The 14,620-nt window shown below is 38.4% G+C and overlaps 1 protein-coding gene across 2 annotated transcripts; it reads left to right on the top strand.

The window, feature by feature from the left end:
- The first annotated feature begins 753 nt into the window (after positions 1-753).
- LOC127647169 (reticulophagy regulator 3-like) lies at positions 754-14,439 on the top strand. Of its 2 annotated transcripts, none has more exons than XM_052131269.1 (10): positions 754-860; positions 1,077-1,334; positions 4,582-4,688; positions 8,763-8,793; positions 8,886-9,012; positions 9,218-9,302; positions 9,394-9,531; positions 10,240-10,319; positions 10,467-10,599; positions 11,014-14,439. In XM_052131269.1, the coding sequence occupies exons 2-10, from the start codon at positions 1,108-1,110 to the stop codon at positions 11,571-11,573; spliced, it is 1,488 nt and encodes a 495-aa protein (XP_051987229.1). In that variant the 5' UTR covers positions 754-860; positions 1,077-1,107; the 3' UTR covers positions 11,574-14,439. The 2 variants fall into 2 exon arrangements, with proteins under 2 accessions (XP_051987229.1, XP_051987228.1); XM_052131268.1 differs by having other exon boundaries at positions 800-956.
- Positions 14,440-14,620: the final 181 nt, after the last annotated feature.

Below are 14,620 nucleotides of genomic sequence, written 5' to 3'. Positions count from 1 at the left end.
GTGTGTGTGTGTGTGTGTGTGTGTGTGTGTGTGTGTGTGTGTGTGTGTGTGTGTGAACTGTTGCCTTCTGGCCAGCGCTTCAGAGCTCTGAACACCAGAACCGTCAGACACAGGAACAGTTTTTTCCCTCAGGCCATCCATCTATTGAACAATTAAATTGCCCCATTGAGCAATAATTATGTGCAATACACAGTTTAAGTCTATTTATATTATCCAACATATCCACTTCTGCCATTACTTGCATTGCTCTGTACATAATATACTGTTTTTTGTTCTTCATATAACAGATTGTAATAGATTTGCACTACGTGTGTGTATGTGGGTATGTATGAAGGTGAGTGTATGTACGTATATGTATAAATATTTATTTTGTATTCTTTTTTGTTTTAATTACCCATGTCTTGCTGCTGCTGTGTTTGTATTGTTGTACACTGAGCTCCTGTCACCAAGACAAATTCCTTGTATGTGTAAGCATACTTATAAAGCTCATTCTGATTCTGAATCACTGTTTGGTCGACTCTTCTCTCTTTTTGTGGCAGGAATTGATGTATTTTGCTGCTAGTGAAATGCAGTCTCTTTGTTCACCTCTTTGGTCTCTTTGGGACAAATAATTTCAAATTTGTGAAAGAAGTGTTTTCGAATTGCATTATAATTAGGGCAGGTGGTTAAGAAGTGCAGCTCTGTTTCTATTTGTCCTTGGTTACAGTACGGGCATAATACGGCTGTATCTGCCCTTCTCTATAGTCAGGCTGTGGTCGCTCAGTCTCTCTCTCTCTCTCTCTCTCTCTCTATCTCAGGACAAATACAAACGACTGGACATACCAGTAGCCCGCCGACAACATTAGATAGAAATAGAGCGGGTAGTTAAATATATTAATATAGCAATTCAGTCTCAATTTTGGGCTTTTGTTCACTTTTGCTCCATATAAACCGCGGCAGACTCTTGAATGCACGAGGTCTGCCTGCCACCGTGCTGTCCTGAACGGCTTCAGGCTAAGCTATCCAGTGACCGACATACATCCATATATCTAAGCCTCGTTTTAATATATCTTATTATTTTTCTGTACGTTTTGCAGGTATTTTAGCTGTCCCATTCTGACCACAAGTATGGCTCAAAAGAGTGGTTGCTCGGGGAAGCTGCGCTCGAGCGTCGGCCTGAGCAGCGGCTCGTGCTCCTGCAGCGAGACGCACGAGCAGCTCCGCGCGGTGAAAGCAATGTTGATGGAGCGGTTAGGACCGCACGAGCGCCTGCTCACCCATCTGCAGTCTGTGCTGGTGTGGGAGAGACCCTTCCATAGTGCCCTGCTCTACACGGCTGTCAACGTCATTTTCTGGTGAGTGGGTGAGCTTTATCTCCGTGGATTTACAACCTGCTGCTTTCAGTTGTAGCTTTTACTTCATTCATGGACATTTTCAGTGTCTTGTATTAGCCCTACTTGTTGTTTTAACTGGGTGCATGCACATGCGTTTGCCAGTAGCAGACAAACAGATGGTCCACCGGTTTGTGTGCCTATATTTAGACAGTGAGCTCTGGTTGTGTTGGTGCTTCTGTAAATACAATGCTGTGTGTGCAAGACTCTTGAGTTTTTGTGGTTTACTGAGTTGTGATTCATGAAAAAAAAATCAGATTAGGCTTGCATCATGCCACCTGTTTGACTGCTTTGACATCCTTTATAATCATGCTTACTTGACAGTGTGGCTTGAATTAGTGTGCCAGCTGATGCACTTTGTACCCAAACCGGCTAGTTGGTCCAGGTCTGAGTCCTACTTTGATTGCAGCCACACTTGTTTGTTTTTGTTCATACCTTGATTTCACTCAGGCCTGCCTAACCCATGAGCCTGCATGGTTTTGGTACACGAATGGGAATATCCATAATTTGAACATGTGTTACATGCATGAAGATATAGAGAGACATTAAGACTACATCAGGGAGGACATAATTGAGGACACTTCATTCACTTAGTGCAGTCATCCTCTCCATCAGAAAAAGATTCCCCTGATCTTATTATCTCCTTTCATTTGCCTCAGTGAGCAGCAAAGGAGCATAGCTCATGGTGTTTCTTTCCCTTTAAAGACAGCCATTTATTTTGGGAAGTGGATATTGAATCCAATGAATGATTATTATTATTATTTGGCGAGGATAGATGGTGGAGTCTATGCTAGGATAGGTCACATGGATAAGACAGTGGGCAGAAAACTGTGGATAATTTGGATAAAAGCATCAGATGAATAATAACTTGCAAACAATCAATGTATTACCAGACTGTGTAATACCAGTGTTAAGTGCATTAAATACCATAGAAAACAGACTATAGGTTTTATAGGACCCACATATGAATCCGAATCAGAATGAGCTTTATTGCCAAGTATGCTTACACATACAAGGAATTTGTCTTTGTGACAGGAGCTTCCAGTGCACAAACAATAAAACAACAAGCCAGAGATAATAATTAAAAAAATATAATAAAAATAAAAAGTGAATATAATATGCCTGCCTGCCTATATACACACACACACAGTACTGTGCAAAAGTTTTTGGCACTTAAGATGTTTCACAAAAACATTTGTCTTAGGAAGGTTATTTACAGCTTTAGTGTGTCAATAGGAAATATACATTTTAGACTCCCAAACATTCATTTTGCAAATAGATAAGATTAGAATAGAAGAACAGGGAACCCTGCAACAGATGGCATGACCCCAACAGAGCCCCCCACTGAACATAGTCATTCTGAGATTACATAAAGAGACCGAGACAGCTTAAATAGATAGAAGAACTGTGGTAAATTCTCCAAAAAGCTTGGTACATTCTATCTACCAAAAACCAAGAAACACTGTGTCCAGGTGTACCTAGGATAATTGGGGCTGTTTTAAAGGCAAATGTGGATAGCCTGAGGGGAAAAAACAGTTCCTGTGCCTAAAGATTCTTTTCTCGTTGCTCTGTAGCACCTTCCAGAGGGCAACAGTTCAAAAAGGTATGATGTGCATTCGGGTAGTGAATTTTATCCTTATGATAATACAAGAAAACAACTAAATGTTATAAAAGTAAGTTCTAATCTCAGTATTCATCCTCCTTTTGGTCAAGTAATGTGGCACAGTCCAGTAATTAGCTATGCTGTAAAACTGTGGTAAATCACGTCATTACTGCACAACAGCTCATACAGCACTATACAGCACAATAAAGGTTGCTTGACCATTTTGTTTTTAGTGATTACCTCTTCGTATTGGTATGGCAAATCCACCAGCTTTTCTTTATTCTTTGTTTCACTACAATGGCCATCTTTGTGTCATGGCACACAACAAATTTTGTTAATGCAACTGTTTACGAAAACCTTAATATCTCGGCTCAGGATGGTCCTAGCTTCTTGGAACAAAAACTGATCTCTAGAGCATATTACAAGGTACAAAAAAGGTAAACTTTGCACATTCTTGCTCAGACTTAGAACTTAAGTACTAATGTAATGCTCAAGATTGAAATTCCACATTTAGGGTCAATTTATAATAGGAAGTGTTCAAGATTCAGTCTTAATTTTTTTTTAGGTGGTACTTACATGCAGAACATTTCAGGTTTGAGTATTCTCTGTCTTTTTTTATGGGGGTGAGAAAGTGAAATTTTTTGAAATTCCCCTCACTTTCGGGTTGATTATCTCTGGTGGGGGACCAGATGGGAACCTGACATTTTCACAGAAAAATTCCTCTATAGTAGCATTCTCCTGTAAAAATGTTGAGTTTGAGATTCCACTGGTTACAGAGCTAGATCTAGTAAGAATCTGGGGAAAAGCCTACTTGGACCTGGGAGGGAGACAAGGGGAGGGGAAAGAGAGAGGCGGAGCGACAGTGAGAGAAAGCGGAGAGAAAAAAAATTGCTCTGCGGTTCCCAGAACAACATCGCCTGGTCCTTGACCACTCCTCCAATTTCTGGCAGACGATAGCCGCTCCTCCCTGGGTGGACAACAGCGAGTCCTCCGACCCCTCGTGGATGGAATGCCCCTCCATGTTCTGGGGCCGGTAGCGAGTCCCTCCGCGCTCCTCCTCGTCACACCTTTGCATAATAAATTGACCCTAAAATTGGAAATTCAATCTTGAGCAATACATTTGGACTCAAGTTCTAAGTCTAAGGAACAAGAATTTGCTAAATGTTTATATATGTACCTTGTAATGTGTTCTAGTGATCAGTTTTTGTTCCAAGAAGCTACATCCATCCTGAGCCGAGATGCTGAGGTTTCCGTAAACGGTTGTATAACCAAAATTTGTCATGAGCCATGACACAAAGATGGCCGTTGTGGTTAAACCATGTAAAATAAAAAACTGGTGGTTTTGCAATACCAATACATAGAGGTAATCACTCCAAAAAAAAAAAAAATTATTGGACCACTTAAGGTGGACTGATCCTAGTTTCTCTCCTCACAAATTCAGTAGGTCTTCATTTGTCTGCATGGCAGATGTCATCACACAACAGGGATGTCAACTACAAAGCTTACAATGTGGACCATCTGCATGAACTGGATATTTGTTTCCTTTATTATGAAAACCACAGTGTTCCTCTCATTTACATGTTACTAAAAGCCATGCTTCCTTAACAGGTTCTTTGCTCTGAGCTCTTTGAGGTTGCTCTTTCTGCTGGCGGCAGGTCTAGCCCTCACTATTTGTGTCGACATTTGGAGGAATAAAATCTGGCCCAAGATCAAAGGTAAAATGTACCTCTCTCTTGCTTTTATACTACTATAGGCGGATCTTTTGTGACGTCATTGTTTATGTTTGTCGCGTTGCATCATGGGAATCGTGTGGCAGGACACACCGCTAGATACCTGTAATTTGATTGTTTTGCACGTTTGGAGGAGGATTTAGAGAAGAGGATGGTTCACTCTTGCTGTGTGGTCGATTGTACGGCTCGTTGGGGGCCTGATAAAAAGTTTTTCCGAATTCCCTCCGAAAAGGATCGCGAAAAACGAAAGAAATGGTTGTGTGCAATTACATTCTGTAGCTGTGCTTTGATACCTGCAAGCCTCACTAGTACATGCAGCATTTGTAAGTCCTATCCTGACAGCTGCTTCTACTTTAAACATTAAAGCTGCTACATGACTGCATGTTTCTCCAAGACTGGATTTGAAAGAAGGAGAAATGTGTAAGCTGTGATATACAATTTTTCACCATAGTACAGACGCCATTGAAAGTCTCACACTGAACACAATTGAATTGGTACAACAGTCACTACATTTTCAATAAATAAATAAGAACACTGATCAATGAAGACTTACCCGGCTTTGCAGTCGCAGTGAGCAGTGATTATTTCGCCGTTCTCTTTGGCGATCACCCACGGGAGATGCGAATCACGCTGTGACTCTGCTTGGCCAGGTCTAACCTCTGCTTTTAGCACGATCACTGCTTTCTGTTTGGCAGAAAAGATCGGCCCAACTTTTCGAGAAACAAAATAATCATAGGCCTCCAGACTTTTGAAAGCCTTTAATCTTTCATGAGTGAAGGGTCCAGGGGTTTCTATTAAATAAGAATAAATGTCTCCCCAGCAGATTGGTGGCCAAGACACGGGCGAGTCGGACCAACGTTTTTTGTCATCCCAGATCTCATATGGGCTTTGAATAAATTCGATTTTGTCACCAATACAAATTTTGAGCTTCTCTCCAAACCTCCTCCGGTCTTCAGATGTTAAAGTGCTTATATATTGTGGATTTCGCCCTCTAACTCTCTTGAAAGTGCTCGTCGCGTCTTTACAGCCCGCCATACTGTTTGTTTTTTTTTGCCACACAACCACTCGCGCATGCGTACAAAGATGTCAACATAGATCCTCCTATTGCTATTACATTGTCTAACAACATGTTGTCTCATCTTTTTTCTTTATCTGCATTAAATAATGGTTACAATTATCACAATCATCACAATTATTCATTACAATTACTCTGTAATTTGAACTCAAGTTTTTAATTATGTATAATGTATAATAATCATTGTGACACACATGAGATGAAGACTCCAGTCATATCAGTAACCTTGTAACAAGATTGTCCACTCATGGGGACTGCCATGTTAGGGTCACATGACCAGCCAAATATTACTTGCTTAATCTCAGTAACTGCCCTGTTATTGGACACTTTCTCTCTGTTAAAAGTACGGTAAAATAAAATGTTTGCAATCACATCTTTAACTTGGATCCATTTCACAGACCTTTCCACCTTATTTAGCAGAATAAATCTAACACACTTTATATTTACAATTTCTTTATTATTTAGTGCAAATGTTTAACATTGTACTTTATTATATTACTCTATTATTAATAATAATAAAAAAGAAGGTACCACAGCTATGATGAGGCCGATAATACAGCTGCTGAGAGAGTGACAGAAAATTTGCTATTCTGACAGTCGTAATCATCACTCTCTATTTTATTCTTTATTTAAAAAGTTGTGGAAATAGTGGCATTTTCTTTTTATGTTGGAGCAAATGGATAAGCAAAAATTGTATTTGCTGTGTTAAATTCAACATGTGATTATTATGCATATTACTTAAGTGATGATAATGTCATTGCTTCAACATTTGTATTTATTTATACGTCTGTCTTTTTATGTGTTTTTTTTTTTTCCTTTCAGTGAATGGGGTGGGTTTTTGACTCACTCTTAACTTGTTTATCTGGCTTTTGTCCTGTTTGTTTTACTGAAAAGTTCAATAAACAGATGACGTTTTTGTGTGTGTGTGTGTATATATATATATATATATATATATATATATATATATATATATATATATATATATAACTTACAACTATTCCCAATCACTGTTATCGAGGTTTACTCTGCAACCACTTTTTCCTTCATGTTCCAAAACCCAGAAGTGTGAAAAGGGTTCCTTGTGTTTGAATGATGCTGTATTCAGACCCCTAGGTGTCAGTGTAAGTCCAAGTGAACAAAAGCCCAATAAGACATACAAAAACTCACTGGTTGCTTCTCATTTCCTAAAATGTGCATCCTCTTTTCCTGACTTATGCATACATTCTTCTCACCCTTCTTATCTGGCACAACTGTTATAATACATGTTTCACCTTTACTGTTTAAATAAACAATTATTGTCACATGCTTCAACAGTGAACTATCAGAAAAAAGTGTACGGTCGGGAGTCCATTTGTGATCGCATAGGGTACAGCTTATGTGGTTGTACCCTCACTAGGTCAGAGTTACACCTTAATGTACCCTTTAGGGATAGATAAGGGTCATCATGGGGCCATCATGGGGTCCATTTCCCCCAAAAGAGGTACAAAATACTGTGATCAAATGATTTGCCTGGTGGAGGATGTGGTGGTTCAAGGCTGCCAAAGCCAAACCCTTCAAGTGCATGAAATTCACTTCATTGTCCCATACGTGATCTCAACAATTCAGTAAACACGCAATTGAAAATCACCCAACATAAACTTAAATAATAAATGATAAAAAATACAACTTTATACAGCAAAATATTTCATTCTCTTGTCACATATAACAGGTGAAAAAATAATGTATGTGTGATGTCTGGATTTTAGTGTTTATATTTAGAGTGTCAAGATGATGATGATGATGATTATCGTATATATATATATATATATATATAATTATTTATTTATACAAATTCATTAAATTACATTACAAACGGGTTTAGAAACAATGCAGGGCTCCAGACTAAAAAAAATGACATCAGAGCCATTGACTCCTTAACTGAAACATTAAGGAGCCAAATGGCTGTTTTTAGTCACCAAATCATGTGATTGCTGTTCAGAAACAACAATCTAAATCAAGTTGGGTTCTACAGCTAGTAAAAACATGCATCAAATATCCACTTCAACCCAGCCTGGTTTTTTTTTTTTTTTTAGATATGCATCCAATAATCTACAAACAAGGAAGTCTTAAATAAGGCCTAAACTAAAACTCTGCTATCTAAATTCAGCTGACTCAATACATGTGCTAACAGACTATGATAATGGCCTACACAGACAACACATGGTTTCCTAGAGCTGGCAGAAAATACTCAAAACAGACAAAAGCAGCATATCTGTCAACCACAAATAAAATAATTATAATACTGAGCAGTAATGTTCAATATTGAGAGTTGCATTGGAGAGATGTCACCTCCCCTCTTCGAATGATTATCGATCAAGGACTACAGCAATTCCCTCACCCTTGAAACAGACCTGTGACCGGCTCTTTTCAGTTTCTTCAGACTGTATGACTGTGCCCAAATTTCTCCTTACTGCTCCTCAAGAATCAGAGGTTTTTATATTGGCAGTTTTGGATTCATGAGTAAAATAAGGTATGTGGTTAGTTTAAGCATTACTTGAAGATACGTAGATGTTTTGTTCACAACATAAGTTACACGCTTTCACATCTCAAACATGAATTTTAAAGCCGTATTGAAGCAAAAAGGCAGCTTCAAAATTCACATTTGAGGAATGACTGTGTGTAATTTATGTTGCAGAACAAAACGTCCAAGTATTTTAAAGTAATATTACCACAGACCTTATTTTTATACATAAGTCCAAATCTGACATTATAAAAACCCAAAGGAAATTCCTGATTGAATCCATGCGAATTAGCCTTCTGGGTTCACCTATAAATTGGTGTCACAGCTGAACAGCTCTATTTCAATGATATCTAACTGGTAAGAGGCGTTTTCTGCATGTAATTTCATTTAAAGAAATCACACCTTTACAGAACCTTTAATATTACTCCCTTTAACCTGAATTTACCAAAATGATTGACATTGTCTTGTTTTTGGACTCTTACAGTTAAAAGACAAGATGAAAGCGAGAATGACAGGTAATATTTTGTGTATTTGTTAGCTTTTGATATGTGCTCTGAGATGTTTTGGCTTTCTTAAGTTAATTAATTCTTCTCTGATTTGCTGCCAGCTGGGGTCTGGTGCAGCCTGGGATTTTAAGCGTTCCTGAATTATGCCACCACATGGCTGAAGTGTGGATAACTGGGTCTTCCTGTGCTGCAGACATTGTGCAATTTAAACGGCAAAATCCAGGGAAGGTGAGATACCTCTGAGAACCATTCAAACCAAAAGCACTGTCAAGGTCACTTTTGAAGTTTGTTAGTGTAATAATATTGTCATTCTACATCAGACCTGTTTTAATTATGGTAATTATGTTTGCCTTATATTATTTATATGATATTAAGGCATTTGTTTGACACCTGAAAGTTTATCAAATCCTAAAACACCATTAATGTTTTGCAGTTTTGTATGCTGGTTTGTGGCCTGTTTACATTACTGGCCATGGTGGGGTGCTACATACCAGGATTGGTACTCTCATACATGGCTTGTGAGTAGCAGAAATCCTTCAAAGCTTACTCATTCTTTCCAGTGCCTTAATAAACTGCTGAATATTTACCCTCCCTGTCTCTCACTCTCAGTGTTAGGTGTGTTGCTCTGCCCATTGGCATTGTATTATCGGCTGTGGCAGCGTGCATGTTTGAAGCTGGAGCCGGCCCTGCATTGGTTGGACTTCAGCGTCAAAGGATACATGATGTCAAAGCCTATAGATAACCAGTGTAAGTCCAGTTTGAGTCCAGTTAACTGTCTATAGAACAATGGGTATGTTAACATCACTTCATCATGTTTTTAGCTGTGTTTTAAGATTTAAGATCATTAGGTTCTGTATTTTGTAAAGGACCAGATTGTTTCTTGTCTTTAAAAGCAAACTGCTCAGGCTCAGACATGTAAAAAGTAAATGCACAGCAGTGTATCTTCACTACAATCATTCTCATGGCTTGATTACTGTCATTATAGTTACATGTTTTACATTACATGTATTGGTTGGGACCAAAAATCCGAGGCTACATTTGAAAATCTGGCTTTTTTTATTTATTTAAACTTGGGAAAAGTTTACTTACCCATTATGAATATATATATATTCAACAGTTTGTTATTAACCTTTGCACGTGTGTGTGGGCAGATTTCAGGTTACAAACTGGTAATTTACAAGGGTATTATGCTATAAATGTGGTTTATGACGACATTTCTAGTGTCCCCATAATTTAAATCACTTAAAAAAAACATACTAAAAGATGTTTTATTGAAAATGTAAAAATGCAGAATTTTGTTTTTGTGAGGGTTAGGTTTAGGTTTAGGGGTAGGGTTTGGGTATAGATAGAATCTATAGTTTGTACAGTATAAAAATCATTATGTCTATGGAGAGTCCTCATAATGATAGCTGCACCAATGTATGTGTGTGTGTACGCATGTGTGTGCGTGTGTAGTTCTCCGTAAGCCCATCAGAAATGGGACCTTGGATGAAGCCAGTGACAGCGAGGAAGAGCTGGCTGCTTTCTGCCCAACGGTGAGCCCAATGTTAGGGTCAGGGGTATATATAACTTGGGGGTTCAGAACAGCTGCTGGGGTTGTAAGGGATATGTAGGTCTAATTTTATTCAATCCAATGCGTCATGCAGGATGCTCATACTGCTCTAAATATTCTGCACCTCTAGTTTGATGAAGCAGCGGTTGCTAAGGAACTGGCACTGACTGACTCTGAACATTCAGATGCAGAGGTATCATACATGGATAATGGTACCTTTAACCTTTCCAGGGGTCAAACCCCCCTCACAGAGGGCTCAGAGGGTAAGACACCCAGGCATATTTGGAAATAATCTACACTATGTGGTCAAAAACAAGTGATCACTGTGGTTCAAGTCTGGACTTTGTAAAGGCTTCTGCACCAGACTCTGTATACCATTTCTTTATGTACCTCGCTTTGTGCATTGGGTATTTGTCATGGTTTAAACAGAAAAGGGTTCTCCCCAAAATGTTGCTACAGAGTTGGAAGCACATAATTCTCTAGATTTAAAACTAGTATGTTGTAGCATTAATATTTGTCTTCATTGGAAATAAAGATTAAACTTGTTTATTAAAAGGGGGGTGTCCACGTACTTTTAGCCATGTAGTGTATACTGAAATTTCTACTTTCTCTCACTTCTCATTCACTGCGTGGATAATATGCTGAAATACCTTAATGAATTTTAATTTGTTTAATAGATCTAGATAGGCATAGTGACCTAGAGGAATCATTTGCCTGTGGGCTTCCAGACTTCCCATCCATAATCCCAGACGCCACCCTGATGGAGGACGATGATGATGCCAGCATCGGGCTTCCCAGTCTGAACTCAGCAGCCCTTTCTGGGCCTCGTGGCTCTACCTCTGCCTTGCTAAACCTGGAGACCCAAATGGACTCAGATCAGGAAGACCTCGACCTTGAGCTGTCCCTAGGCTCCTTAAATACTACCTCTGACCTCACTAGTAACCTGGCAGGGCTCATAGCCAGCAACATGATCCAGGCTGCAATAACAGGAGCCATGCAGCCTCGCCCACCCCAAGGTCCTCAGAGAGAGAGCGGCCCACGGCCAAGAGCTCCAAGGGGATACAGGAATCAGTCGAGCTCAGAGCTGGACACAGACCTGGACTTTGATGGAGAGGACTTTGAGATGTTGGATCAGTCAGAGCTGAACCAGATGGATCCGTTTGGAGTGGGTCAGTGTGGCCAGAACAGATCCCAGGGATCCAATTTCCTGTCCAACTTGCTGGGGAAGCCACAGTAAGCCCTGTGTGTTTTTGTGTGTGCGCGCAATACATACCATCTTTACAGAGCCTCCCTCTGTCTGTCTACTTCCTGTACATCTACTTGTCCCTCGCACCTTGATCTGTGTAGAAGTTTGCAGTGTTTGATTGAATGTCTACTGAAATGCTCTAGTTTTGATTTTTGAGTGAGTGAATGAGTAAGGCAGAGTGATTGTATTTATTTTGCACTGTTAATGTAACATTGTCGAAATTATGCTTTGATTTTTCGTATGCAGCTTCACCTGTTGGCTAGAGAGTTTGATGCGCATAAGATGTAATGGCAGGTGAAAAACCTAAGCATATCTTTGGCTTTAGGTTCCACTTGCCAGGATTTCTCCAAAGGCTGCAGTTGATATAACTGTGAAGTAATCTTGTCATTAGTCTCTCTTTATGCTCATTGAGCTTCCATGTCCTCTCTCAATTTGTGTGTGATTTATGGGTGTGAGTGAGACTTGAATGTGAAAGACTCCAATTTATTTTGTAGGCTAAGCAATAGGACAACAAATACAGACACATTACAATGATCAGAAATATCTTTAACTTCTTAAAACCAGCAAAACAAACACCTGACTTTTTAAATGCACCCCAAACTAAATTAAATTGTATTGATCTTTGACACCTGAAGCTTTTTGTTTCATACAGTCAGTATTGTTTATGTCTTGGATAATTAACATATGATAGGACCAAATCAGACATTCCACCATCAGTGATGGTCAAGACCATAAATGTATACGAAAACGAATTAATCTGAAGACCTAATTCACAGTAGTGCCATGTTTGATTTTTGATGCAAATGAAAACGAGGCTGTGAGGGATAGACTTATCATCTCTTCAATGGCATGCACACGAACAAAGGTTTATTAAAGCTCCTAAATCCCGTATGATTTTCCATAACTAATGTTGTGTGGTATTTTTTTGTCTACTGAATGTTCTTGGAAATATATATATATTTTTAATGTTTTGTCAGCAGAACAATCCCAAAAAATGTTTAACTGCAGTACAGCCCATTGAAGAAACTTTATGTCTATCCCTCACGGCCTCGTTGTCATTCTGGTCAAAAATGTGATTATGCTGCTGTGAATAAAGTCTGTTTGGAAGACTGTAAAATCTATCGTCAAGACATTGCAGAACAAAGGAGGGCTGCAGCCTGATCTCATGTAATTAAGACTCAGAGGTGAGAGCTCTTGTTACAGTCACTAGTCAAAAGTGTTATTAACAGCATTTGGGTTATATTGCAATGCCAAAATATTTTTTTTATTTTCCCTTCTTTTCCATTTATATTTCCATACATGTCATATTTTCAGGCTCAACATGATTTTAAAACCTTTACATAGAGGAGTCAAGACATATTAGACATTTGGCTCGCATTAACAGAAAAGGGTTTCACCCTCTACATTTCAGAAGGTAATGACAGGTGTCTTTTTTTTTTTAACCAAGGTAACTTTACAGTTAATTAATCTGTCCTTCATTGTGGTTTTTAATGAGAAATAAATATGAACAAATACACAAACATGTCAGTTCACCTTGCTCACCATCCTATCTCTGTTCATCTCGATAATATATAGCAGAACATGGATTTTTTTTAAATGACTCTACCTCAAACAAGCAATTTGGCTGTAACTGCCACCGTACACAGCCTCCTTTAACCATTTTGATTTTATACAGGCAAAAGGCAGGAAAACTGCAAAAAATCTCATCTGCTGTACAAATCTGGCTTTGAGATTTGAAGTAGAACAGCATTAAGTAAAGTCCAATTAGTGTACACTTTTTATGCCTCTGACCCAATGCTGACGAGAGTTGTCATTGCTGGCTTCGTTTTCTTTTTAAGTGTCTGCTGGAAATTAGGATGACTGCAAAAGTGCAATAGTACATATAGTAAACATTCTGTTACCATGAGTCAACCAAGTGATTTCAATGATTGCAAGTCTGATTTGGTTTTCTCTTTATTTAGAAGACTTTTAAGTCTTAATTGAAGGCTTATTTATCAGTAAGGAACTTAAGAGAGCATTGTATTTTAACAAAGTTATGGGCCATTCAGGAAGCGAAAGGATACAGTTTATCTCTCTTATCTTCAGTGATACTAAGAACTGATGGATTCAGTCTACCACATCCTGCTGTACCAGAATATGTGTATTACATTTTAATGCCTATAGGTTTCCTTTAACCAACCAACCTGAGTTAGTTAAGAACAGTATAGTGCTGTTTATTGGAGTGATTATTTTGCTACTTTGCTGTGATTGTACTCTTTTCCTTTTTTTCTTGTTTGGAAGCCCCAAGATTTGAATTGCTGATGATTTGTTTGGACTGTTGTAATGAGCAGTAAATCAGCTTTTTTTGTGAGTGTGTCATTGTGATTACCATACAATTGAAACATTCTCTGCCAATTTTACCCTTTCCATTCACATTTTTGTGGTCAATTTAAGAAATGTCACAAGCAAATCAAATATGACAATAATGTGGTTGTTTTTATAAAGCTATATATATATGTATGTGTATGTATGTGTATGTAGTGTGTGTGTGTGTGTGTGTGTGTGTGTGTGTGTGTGTGTGTGTATATATTACACCCAGTGTCATCTGTTGATGTTGTATTGATGTCAGTGATTTAAATATGAATCAGTTAGCTGTCTGCAATTTTTAAGCTGAAAATACAGAATCATTCATTTTCTCTCTTTGTGTGAAATTTTTACAGGAGTCTTTCTGTAGCTGGACTCTGCAATGTCAGTGTGTTTTTGCTTTTCTCTACAGTAGTATTTTCCTCTTCCATTACAGTAGCATTATCTTAATCGGCATCAACCGATAAGTTCTCTGTCATTAGTTTTGATAACTTTTGATGTGCAAGACAATAAACAGATGAATGAATATTCTCTAAAATTACAGTTTGTTCTTTGTTGTGTGTTATTCTTTAGTTTTACAGTTGTGCTATGACCAATTGACCTAAAAGAATGTATATAGTCAACAAATGAAAATGGTATTGTTGTTGTTATTATTATTAAAATGAAAATTCCTAGTAACAGCCAAAAATTGCATA

This window comes from Xyrauchen texanus, chromosome 8 (genome assembly GCF_025860055.1).
Source record: "Xyrauchen texanus isolate HMW12.3.18 chromosome 8, RBS_HiC_50CHRs, whole genome shotgun sequence".
Classification (NCBI taxonomy): domain Eukaryota; kingdom Metazoa; phylum Chordata; class Actinopteri; order Cypriniformes; family Catostomidae; genus Xyrauchen; species Xyrauchen texanus.
The sequence above is the reverse complement of the archived record's forward strand: the minus strand, read 5'-3'. Positions and strand labels throughout refer to the sequence as shown.